The sequence below is a fragment of the Sinocyclocheilus rhinocerous genome, unplaced genomic scaffold (assembly GCF_001515625.1).
Source record: "Sinocyclocheilus rhinocerous isolate Xijiao unplaced genomic scaffold, SAMN03320098_v1.1 scaffold2161, whole genome shotgun sequence".
Taxonomy (NCBI): Eukaryota; Metazoa; Chordata; class Actinopteri; order Cypriniformes; family Cyprinidae; genus Sinocyclocheilus; species Sinocyclocheilus rhinocerous.
This window is the reverse complement of record NW_015648277.1, coordinates 178,585-191,143: the sequence shown is the minus strand read 5'-3', so window position 1 is coordinate 191,143 and position 12,559 is coordinate 178,585. Positions and strand designations below refer to the sequence as shown.

General features: G+C 35.8%; 1 protein-coding gene across 1 annotated transcript in view; it reads left to right on the top strand.

The window, feature by feature from the left end:
* Positions 1-246: 246 nt before the first annotated feature.
* The window catches only part of cacna1ba (calcium channel, voltage-dependent, N type, alpha 1B subunit, a), a 74,035-nt gene continuing 61,722 nt past the window's right edge, over positions 247-12,559 (top strand). The window contains exons 1-5 of the mRNA XM_016514280.1: positions 247-344; positions 8,594-8,709; positions 10,792-10,875; positions 11,053-11,136; positions 11,452-11,670. Coding sequence (XP_016369766.1) covers positions 313-344; positions 8,594-8,709; positions 10,792-10,875; positions 11,053-11,136; positions 11,452-11,670 — 535 coding nt within the window. The 5' untranslated portion in view covers positions 247-312. The remainder of the gene's footprint in view (positions 345-8,593; positions 8,710-10,791; positions 10,876-11,052; positions 11,137-11,451; positions 11,671-12,559) is intronic.

The window sequence follows — 12,559 nt, the reverse complement described above, 5'->3', positions numbered from 1 at the left end:
CAAAGACCCTGGGATCTCTGCAAAAAGCAATTACTTGGACAACAATTATGGCTGTATAGGTATGGATGTGTTATTGTGAAATGTGTTAAAGAGATTATTACAGGGGCTGTTATTGAAGGATAGGGGGTTCAAGAGAAGCCTGTGGAGATTTGGTCTCCTCCAGGTTCTTCTGATGTTTATTTCTCTCTGTACCTCTGTTCCTTCTCAGTTTCTGCTCTCATTACTTCTGTCTCTTTGCAGGCCAATGATGCCTCAGGGAACACCTGGAACTGGCTCTACTTCATCCCACTCATCATCATCGGCTCTTTCTTCATGCTCAACTTGGTTCTGGGGGTGCTGTCAGGGTGAGTCTGAAATCAGAGCCATCAAATTAGTCCAAACAGCGTGGGAATTTTTTGGAACTCTGTTGTACACATGCAAGTAAACTTTTTCAGGATTCTTAAAAAGTGTCTTAAAAATATTTCTTTAAAGTAAATTCCTGGCCAGGGGTTTTGCTAAAGATGACATAGTCATTAATGGTAAAATGGAGGAACTGTTTATTTATTTATTTATTTGAGAATGCCGTATATTCAGAAATTAATTTAAGTAAAGTAAAATGTAATTGAATTAAAGTAACAAAGAGGATGTGGTGAGAAAGGATGTGTTCAAATTTGAATTTAGCTTGAATTTAATTAATTCAAATTATTTAGGTTATTTTTTTCCTTTTATAAAATAATATACTGTATATTTCAATTTAATTCAGTATGAATTACCCATAAACGTATTATCATACAACCTATGGGATATTTAAAAAAACATTAGGTGGTAAATTATAACTCTTTAATTAGTTGATCAGAATTAATTAAAATGAACAAGTTAAAATAATAATAATTATTAATTATTGCTTTAAATATACCTATTCCTTGCAAGTAGTTAAGTATTCTTCCTATCATTTGCACTTGGTCAGTTCAGTTCAGATCATCCGTTTTACTCTTGTCTCAATAGAAAGGGATGTAAATTTCATGTAGCCCACTAAACTAATTGTTCACCTTTAGAATTCATGATCTTGTTTGGCTGCACACATAAATTTAAACAATTTGGAGCCAATACAAAGCATACAGTATCCATTTAATGCTTATATGCGAAGCAAACAAACAGCATCCATTTAAAATTATTCATGGGATGCCTCTTATAGCTATTAGGTGGGCTCTTTTGAAATAAATGGGCTTTCCTAAACCATTGAAAGCCTCATAAAATAATTTCTGTCCTACAGGTTGGAATCTGTTCACCTACAGCTTATGCATATCCAGAGTAGAAGCAACGTTAAGTGCAGTAGAGCCCTGTTTCTCAATTCGATTAGGCAGCTCTATTTTGCCAATGCAGTGTTGGTCACAATTAGGTTTTTCCTCCATCAATTATGATTGAGCCAAAAGCCACATACACTCTCTATAAACAAATAACACACCCTCACACTAAAGCATCTTTATTTTTCCCTCATGCTTTATGTCTCTCTCTCTCTCTCTCTCTCTCTCTCTCTCTCTCTCTCCCCCTATCTGTTTGCCTTATTCTCTCTCTCACACACAAATACTGTTTTAATGGAAAGTCTCTGGATGAATGCTTTGTGGTGAACTCTAGCTGCTGGTGGGATTTGAATTTATGATTTCCTGGAAATCCTCAATCTAATGTTCACTGTATATCACTGAATGGCTCTTCATGTCTGTGTTGCTGTTGTGTGGCATTCAATATTTATTGTTGCTCCTTCAGAGGGACTCTAACGTCCTTTGACATCTCTGCTTTCAGGGCTTTAGTTGAAAAGATTCATTCTCACGTGGTGATGCTGGTCTCTCTCTCTGAGGATTACAGTAATCCCAGAATGACAGGAGAGCTATGAGAGTGAGAGTCTTTCTCTTCATGCTTTATCTTTGGCATCATTTCATCAAAGAACACTGAAAAAATGGATCACTGTTTCCACTAAAATAATAAGCAGCACAGTTGGGGTTTTATAAGCAGCAAATCATTATATTATAACGATTTTTGTAGGATCATGTGACACTGAGTAATTGCTACTGAAAATTCAGCTTTGCCATCAAAGAAATAAATTACATTTTAAAATATATTTTAAAAGAAAACAGTTTTTTAAAACTGTAATATTTCAAAATATTTTTACTGTGTTTTTAATCAGATAAATGTAGCCTTGGTGAACATAAGAGACTTCTTTCAAAAACATAAAAAACTTACCGACTCCAGATTTTAAGAAAAGTGTATGTAACTAATTACTTTCAAAAGACAGTAACTAGTAATATATAATGTATTACATTTTGGAAGTAACTTGCCCAACTCTGGTAACAAATAAGACAATTGTTGGCATACAGTAAGATTATAGAGCCATTTCATTTGGGTAGCATTTGGTGTTTTTGAGAAATAAGAATTATTTGAGTTTTGTGTTTTGATTTTTGTATTTGAACATTGTTCGAGACATTACTGAGATTTCTTCAAAAATTCTAGTGGTGACGTGAGGTTGCTTGGATCTTTTTCACAGAAGACAAATCTGAGAATCAGACCTTAGCAATAGTACATTTGTTTGTACAATGCAGTTGTCACTCCTGTAATTAATCACACGCTGTGTTATAATACTGATGAACTTGCCACTGTGTCCATATACACTCTTTCAGTCCCCCATCCGCTCTCCCTCTCTGTTGTTCTCTCTTAATTTTCATGCTCTCTCATCGTCCTTCAAGTAATGTTATCAGTCTCTACTCTTACAGTGTGAAATTTATTAATTTAAAGCTGTTTTTAGCTTTAAAGGTGAGCTTTACGTTTTTTTTTTACGGAAAGGTAGCTTTTTACGGTTACAACTGCCAGAAAATGTTCATGTGCACAGCACATTCAAGGATGTGTGTTTCTGTGTGTATCGAAGTGACAGAATATTTATGCAGTTTTTACCATACAGGGACTCTTATCTGTTTTTATGTGCTGTGAGCGCTCTCTAACTGTGTATCTGTCCTCATGGTAACCTAGTTCAAAACTACTGTGCATTCAAGATTGCTTGGGTAGCCTCCAAATTATCACACTTGCAAAGGCTTTCTACAAACTCCTTCTGAAGTGTGAAATGTCTACACACACCACAGGCCGCAAAGTATGACAGGAGCTCAGGAGCAGATCTAATTAGGCTAAAATAAAGTGTTACATAAAGGCATGGCACAGGCTTCTCTAGCTGTGTCCTTCTCCTTGTGAGAAAGTGAGCTGGACCAGAAGACTTTGCAGCAGTTATGTTGTTTTGTTTACGTCGCTTAGACTTATTTAAGTCTAATTGTCTTGAATATTATATTTTATTATATTATATTATATACATCACATCACATCACATCACATCACATCACATCACATCACATCACATCACATCACATCACATCACATCACATCACATCACATCACATCACATCACATCACATCACATCACATCACATCACATCACATCACATCACATCACACCACACCACACCACACCACACCTGCACGATAAATATCGCACGATATTTAATACGCATCTCGTCAGTAAAGCCGGTTCTGTAATCAGCGGTAAATCTCTACACTTGCGTGCTTTCACGTGGAGCAGCATTTACTACACAGAGCCGTTGTTCACAGACAAGCTGCGCAAAACATGTGCAAAATATGATCGTGGTTTTGCGCAGCTTGTCTGTGAACAACGTCTCTGTGTAGTAAATGCTGCTCCACGTGAAAGCATGCACGTGTAGAGATTTACCGCTGATTACAGAACCGGCTTTACTGACGAGATGCGCATTAAATATCGTGCGATATTTATCGTGCAGCCCTACACCACACCACACCACACACCACCACACACCACTACATCACAAAGGAAAGTTGGTATTTGTTTTGTTCACCATTTTCTTTTTTTTACCTTTGCTAGTTTACTTTAAATGGTTCTACAGTGTGAAAATGTATTTTTATAAATACAAATATAGCTTGTAATCTTTTATATGAGATCATAAAGCTTCCTGAATTCATAATAAAATACACTATTGTTTGAGGTCAGTATGATTTATTTAATGTTTTTGAAAGAAGTCTTTAATGCTCACTGTATTTTTTTTTTTAATATATTAAAAAATATATATAAAAAAATAATTTCCCCCATTTTTTTTTTTTTACATGTGTTAATGCTCTGCATTGTGTTGTTTAGAGTTAAACGAAACGTCCATAAAATTAATGGATAATGTCCTGGCATGTGATTTATTACTGTCATAGCAAAGCTGAATTTTCAGAAGCCCTTACTCTAATATTCAGTGTCACATGATCCTTCAAATATTTAAATGTGCTAATTTGGCACTAAATAAATATTTCTTATTGGTATGTTGAAAATTGTGGAAACCATGCTTTTTCACGACATTTTAATGAAGAGAAAAGAGTTCATTTATATTAGAAATCCTTTGTAGCATTTTATACGTCTTTTCTGTCAATTAAATTCATTTTTGCTGATTAACAAAAAAAAAATCCATTTAGATGGAGCATACTGTAGCATGTCATCATGCATTTTTATTCCAATAGTGTTTGAAATGTTGGTATTTGTTGGAGAAGTGTGAAGGAACCTTTAGTTATCTGTGGATGCACTGGTTGCCATGGTGCATGCTGTGTCTCTCAAGATTGTGTGCGGGGGCCGGGAGGTTAGTTCACCTGTCTGACCATGCTGCCTTCAAAGCAAAAGGCCACCGTGAGGCCTCATGGAGAGAGGAGAGGACTGCCCCGGGGTGGGGGTTTCGAGACGAGGAGGGCAGTCGTGTCATCTTCTCAGTGGGTAGTTGGGCAGCAGGAATCCTGCTAGAAGGCAATTCATAGCCATTTCATCTTGATCTCTCTCACCCCACCATGGCCTTTGACCTTGACTGCATGAGCAGCCCCATTACCAGTGACGTTTACTTCATGAAGCACAGGTTCACCTGTATTTACCTGAGAAATTGTTGATCTTAAAATTATTTTTGTCTGAAAAAATTTTAACTAAAATATTTCAATTCAGGCATCAAAGTATTATAATTTACAGCATGAAAAATAGATAAAGATTAGATAGACCCCCCTGCAGTGAAAATCAAGTTTTTAATGTTTACATGTCTGCTTGGTGTTTTTAATATGCTTTAAGGCCAACCAAGTCCAAATTCATCAGTCAATACCATTGCGGAGCATTTTCTCCTTAAAACTGCAGTGTATCTCAGTCTACTACCTAAGGATGTTGGTTTTTAGAAGTCAGCTGTCTGAGATGGCAAACGGAAACATGGCTTGTGCCACATTAGCAACACATTATTAGCTGTTTGATAATGTAGTCAAGCTAAAGGCTAATGATATCAATTACTGTTATGTGTCCGACGTTAGAGAGATACAATGCATATACAATGCATAAACATTCTACTACAGATGATTCTGTATAATTCCCTCTTCCTCTTCTTCTCTGGTTCAGTCTCTGGTTCAAACATATATGGCTGATTAACCCAGTATTGCCATTTGCCATTGTGTAGCGTTTATTGCTTCAGTTAACGGGGCAGGAAGTCTGAGATGCTGTGATTGAGTAGAGGCGGGGACTAATTTGCATATTCATGATTCTGTGTATATTAAATGAGGTAAGGGTGTAGAATTATATTCAAGCCATTTTAAGGCAGGAAGAGATTTTTTTCAAAAGAAAAAATCTTTAAATATGTCATTTTGATTATCAAAAATGTGTTTTTGAGGGATACTGTTATTGACTGCGGGGGGACTTTAAACGGTTCACCCAAAAATGAATATTCTCCCTCAGAGAGGGAGAAAGAGAGCCACAGAGATAGTATTCCCTCTCTTCTGTCACACACTCACAACAAGTACACACATTCACTCTCACCGTCACACTGCCACTGCAATGCAGGGAGGAAAAAAGAGTATTTCCCCCACATTGTCATATGGGAATCCTGCTGAAGAAATGCTGCTAGTGCAGCATCAAGTTCTTAAATGGATAGCTCACCAAAAAATGAAAATTGTGTTATCAATTAATGTTGTTCCAAACCTGCATGATTTTCTTTTTTTTGTGGCACACAAAACAAGATATTTTAAAAAATGTCTATTTTTTGTCCATACTGTAAGAGTCAATGGGTCCAGTGGGATGTTGCTTTTGGATCCCATTGATTTTTATTGTATGGACTAAAATACATGGAAGCCTTTATTCTAAATACACATTTTTTGTGTTCCATAGTTTTGTATGCCTTAAACCTTTCATAGTTGTAAATAATGCAAAGGTTATTGGAGTACATTTTACAAGAAAATGCTATTTCACTATTTCTATGTTAGAGCTTCTGGTTTCATTCAGTGTGTTACTTTCCATTTCTTTAACATTAATTGTGAAATTCACTAGCAATTTCTGAGTAAAAATTGTTTCTACACCAGTTTATTTATTATTTAGGATTTGCAGTTATTTATGGACGTTTTTTGCAGGATATGCTAATCCACTAGATATACCACCAAAAACGTCAGTTAAATTTTTTTTTTCAGTTATTCTCATACAGCATTGTCTAATGTAATATTTACTCTCTTTTCTGTCTTGTACTGCTTTCCTATTTTATTTTCTCCTTTGATTTTTTCTGTTCACATTCCCTTCCTGCTCCGATCACATTCTCGGGTAACATTTGCATTGCATCCCTCACATTCTGTCCACCCTACTTTTGTTTTCTTCTTTCTTTGTTCTTTGCATTTATAGCTCTTTTTCACCTCCTTTCTGTACGCTCTGCGCACCTGTTAAACAGTAATGGTGGTCAATCATCACGCTGTCCTCTAATCGGCATGATAACAGATGGCAGGTTGTGAGGGGGCACAAACAGTGCATTTTTTCCCTTATGTGCTCTTACATAATCATGTTGCAGAGAAAGCTATAATGCTTATGAAAATGAATGGGACTCATTTAATAACCAAGTCGGGGTAAAATATGCCTCTCACAGGCAAAGCATGGCCATTTGTGAGTAAATGCAACTTTTTTCGACCTATGAGCTAAATATCTAATCAAGGTGTCACTACACAGTTTTGTCATACTGTGGGGTGAAAATTAGATTAGATGAGAGAAACTGTCTAGCCCTGTAGGTGCATTACTGAGAATAATGGATTGACCTCTGTTTCCTTGTGAGGCTGTAACGTCTCTTGAGGAAGTTAATCAACCATTTTGCATTAGTCCATTCAACTATTTTGTGTCCTTAAAGCTGAAGTGCACCATTATCATCTTCAATTAGAATTGTTTTAGTTTTAACTAATGATGATGGTATTTATTATATTGTGTATAAAAAAAATATACACAAATATACAAAAACATACACAATATAATATATAATATTATATATGCTCAAAGGTTTGGGGTCAGTAAGATTTTTTGGTGCAAGAAATTAATAATTTTTAATTCGGCAAAGGTGCATTAAGTTGATCAAAAGTCACAGTAAAGACTTCTACATTGTTAAAATATATTTTAATGTTTTAAAATAGAAAACATTCATTTTCTGACACCAAACTTTTGAACAGCACTGTATAGTATTAAACTGTAGCATATATAATAATATACAATATTATTATATAATACTATTATCTAATAATTTTCTATTTTAATATATTTTAAATGAATTCCTGTGATGGCAAGGCTGAATTTTACCCCAATCTTCAGTGTCACATTCTAATGTTGATTTGATGTTGAAGAAACATTTCTTATTATCAGTGTTAAAAATGGTTATTCTGCTTAATATTTTTGTGGAAGATGATAATTTTTTTTTAATAGAAGTTCATGAGAATGCCATTTATTTGAAAACATTTTTGTAACATTATCAATGTCTTTACTCTCACTTTTGGTCAATTTAATCCATCCTCGCTGAACAAAAGTAGTCATTTCTTTAAAATAAAAATCCCACTGAACCCACGCATTTGAACGCTATGATAGTAATGAACACAATATTTTGAAATATATTATTTCTACAATTTGTGGGCATTTTAAGCCATATATTTAAATTGTTTTATTGCTTGTCATTGCACGTTTTATACTATATGCTGGTAATGATGCTGAAAACAAGGATTAATGGGTCTTTTTTAAGCAGATCTAATGAAATCTACAAACCTATAGATCTAGATAGACTTCAATAGTTAGTCAACGTAATGCATCATCCTGCAATTATATTTGAAAGTGAGTATAAGAATGGCTTAACTATCTGACTCTGTATATTAAGTTAGGATAGGAGAAGGAATTTTAACAATTAAAAAGAAATTGCACACTTCAGCTTTAAGTGAGCCATAAACTGTAGACTTTTAGCCGTTGTTTTCTATTGATTCTAAAACATTGATTTTTCTACTGCTCTTGCAAATGTGGATGCCACACCTTGTACTTGCTTTTTCTTCTAACGTTTCATTTTGGTGCATTTATCTCATTCACTTTTGCTTTACAACCACGTACCTTATGGTTTTATCAATGGGTGTATTTGCTTTTGTAGATGCATCACTAGATGCACGCATGCTCTTATACACATGACCTGTGCCATAGAGCAGGGCTCCCCTGATGCCTCTGTGCAGTACAGTGTGTTCATGGATGTGTGTTTATGTGTATTTGTACAAACAGGGAGTTTGCAAAGGAGCGAGAGCGTGTGGAGAAAAGGCAGGAGTTCCTGAAGCTTCGCAGACAACAGCAGATCGAGAGGGAGCTGACCGGCTACTTGGAGTGGATCTGCAAAGCAGGTCAGTCTCTCAAGTGAACAATATCTTCATTAACACTTGACATGTAATATCTCCACAGAACCCATTTTCAAATCCAGAGATGTTCATGCATTTTTCAAGACTTACACCTGAGAATTATCTACATTGCAACCACCAGAAGGCCTTGGTCTGTTCCCTACAGAGTGTTCTGTCACCTCGTGCTTTTTCTCCCATGATTGTTTATCTCACTCGCTTCCCGGATGTCTTCTCGGCCGCGATGGGAGCTGATGTATCTGTGCCTGTCTGTTGCTCAGCACTTCCTCTCTCCATGGCAACCACATATAGCCTTCCACTCACTCCACCAGCTGGTTCATACCCTCAGTCTTCCCATGACTGCCTGTAACAGCTCTTTCATCAGCCAGGACTCTGTTTGTTGGTGCTTTCCATAGCTGTGGATTTGCACTGATCTGGGGCCAGTTTAGTAATAGTAATTTTCTCAGGATTTTCACCGGTTGTGTTACTCCATACTCCATGCATTAATATTAATGCTAATATAGTTAGATTGCAGTATTTGTACTGTGTGAACAGCGTGATACTGTGTTCCTAAAACTGCACAGAAAGTAAAATTATTATTATAACTAAACTGAATTTTCTTTTGTAATGTGTCTCACTTGCCAAAATCAACAGAAAATCAGAGGTCTCTTTTGCTCACCAAGGCTGCATTTATTAGAACAAATGTACAGTAAAGATAGCAATATTGTGAAATATTATTGCAATTTGTAATAACTGTTTTCTGTTTTAATATATTTTAAATTAATTCCTTTGATAGCAAGGCTGAATTTTCAGCAGACATTACCCTGGTCTTCAGTGTCACATAATTATTCAGAAATCATTTTAATATGTTGATTTGATGTTCAAGAAACATTTCTTATTATCAGTGTTGAAAATTATTATTCTACCAAACATTTTTTCAGAGTTCTTTGATGAATAGAAGTTCATGAGAATAACACCATTGAACCCATGCATTTGAAAGCTGTGTTGGTAATGAATACACTATTTTGAAATATAGGCTTTTATGATGCAATATAAAATAATGGAACACATTTCCCAGCCATTGTTTGAACTATGTCAAACGTGATGATTTTCCACATGCAGTGCCAGGCACACAAATACTTTCCATTCAATAAATCTGACTGAATCCAGATGATTCAAATTTTTAAGCTACACTTTTGGTTTGGGCAGTCTACAGTTTTGTGTACATTCATGACCATTCGGATGTAAATTTGATGTTCGTCCTCATGTACATTAGATTTCATAATGATGTAATGTAATAATATTCAGTGACACTTTCAGCAACCATTTTACAATTAATGGCTATTATTAATTGAAATACCCAACGGACAAAGCCCTCGATTTTCCATGTAGATGCACATGCAGGATGTGTGAAACCTTAGAATGTTGCAACAAATAATCATAACAAGAATAAATCTGAAAAAAGGAATGAAATAGTTTCCCTAAAGGAATGTTTTGGCTTTAAATGTTGATGTTGTTGGTCTTTTATAATTCTACCTCTCATCCTAATACTGTATTTTCTCTTAAGGTGGCAGAGTTTCTTGTAAAACTACTGATCCTCCATCAGCACAGGGGTTAATTAGCTCTGTCACAGCATGAAGTATCCTCCGTTTTGTTTCCCAGAAGCCCACTAGGGCTCTTCCATGGGGATTTATTTGGCTTAGAGAGGTGATTTCCCAGACTTTTCCATGGTGGCCCAGCTTTGATGTTTAACACCATAGATTCATGATGGAATTAAATGCTTACAGGTGCTTTGACTTCTTCATGTATCTTGCTACAGCCATTCTAGTCAGTTAGATATTCACTGCATTGTTTAAAACGTTAATGTGTTGGGCGATACAGTGCTCACTGCTGTCCCTGCCTCCTGCTGGATGTTTGTCAGATCTGCAGTGACAGAAGTGATTACTGTGTGTGGCATCAGGTTACAATAAAGCCTTACAGTGGTTGCTTTTGTCTGTCTCTTCTCCTGTGCAACCACCCAGAACACCCTAGCAACCACATAGAACTACCTACCGACCACATAGTGTAAGTAGTGAAATATCTTTGTTTCAGAGGAAGTAATGCTTGCTGAAGAAGATAAAAGTGCAGAGGAGAAGGAGGATGGTGCCTGGTACAAGAGGAAATGCAACAACCCAGGTAACCATTGACAAATAAATTATTGTATTTGTTCATTATTAGAGCATGAGTCTTAATTACTACTACTAATAATGAATAAAAACATGTACTTTTTAAATTTACTATATTCTTTATGAATTTATTATTATATTTTATACTACTACTGTTTATTTACTATTCACTTTCCAACATGTTTAGTATTGAAGAGAGCCAAAAAGAGCAAAAATGACCTCATCAATGCAGAGGAAGGAGAAGACCACTTCACTGACATCCCATCAGTCGGTAAGATCCAGGCCCAACGCCTGTGACCTTTGAACTCACGGTGGATTTTCTCCCAAAATCAGGATGGAAAATAAAAAGCAGATTAAAAACCAGAGGCAAAGTGTCATAAAACTTGCATCTGTGGATGTTTTTTTTTTTTTTTTCATGAAACATAAAGAATAATGACCAAAATAAAAGAGGAGATTGAGAGAGTGGAAAGATGGATAAAGACGATGTTAACAAATCAGAATGTCTGTGTTGACTCCCTCTCCTCTCTTCTCCTCTCCATCATCTGTGAGCTTTTGTGAACATCTGAAGCAGTCTCTCTCTCCGCAGCTCCCCAGGGCTCTCCATTCACCCGTACAAGTGTGAAGAGCAGCAAGAACGAGAGCTCTTCATACTTTCGCAGAAAAGAGAAGAGGTTTCGCTTCTTCATCCGCCGTATGGTGAAGGCCCAGAGCTTCTACTGGACTGTTCTGTGTATAGTGGGACTGAACACACTATGTGTGGCTATAGTTCACTACGACCAGCCCGACTGGCTCACATATGCACTGTGTAAGTGAACCGCATCTTTAACACATCACTACAGCTCTCTGGAGGGTCACAGGTTTATGTGAACTATATTTGAACATGGCCTAGGTGCACTGGGAGTAATTTAAACCCTCAAAAAATCAATGCAAAACAAGTGCTTTTAAATAATATACTCCTTGTATTTGCATTATTAATTGTACAACTTTTAGCTGAATTTTAGTTTTACATAAAACTGCCCTGTTGTGATTGCTGTGTTTCGTAAGTTAAAAAGAAGAGTCATTCGATTAAAAATGTAATTAAATGAATTACATTATACACCGATCAGTTAATGAAGTTAATTTCCAATAAATAAGCAAGGATGCATTAAATTGATCAAAAGTGACAGTAAAGACTTTAATCTTTTAATCAAAGAATCAAGAAAAAAATATTTCACGATTTTTACAAAAATATTAAGCAACACCAAATCAGCATATTAGGATCATGTGACACTGAAGACTGGAGTAATGGCTGCTGAAAATTCAACTTTGCCATCACCAGAATAAATTACATTTTAAAATACATTAAAATTGAACACCGTAAACTGTAATAATACTACTGCTTTTACTGCGTTTTTGATAAAATAATGCAGCATGTGCTCTTTCAAAGACACTGTGTATATATATACAGCGGGTAAAATAAGTATTGACCACGTCACTATTTTTCTCAGTAAATATATTTCTGAAGGTGCTGTTGACATGAAATTTTCACCAGATGTCGGTAACAAACCAAGTTGTCCATCCATACAAAGAAAACAAAACAAATACGTTCAGAAATTAAGTTATGTGTAATAAAATGGAATTACACAGGGAAAATGTATTGAACACGCTTACTGAAATGTATTTAATACTTCGTACAAAAGCCTTTGCTGGTAATG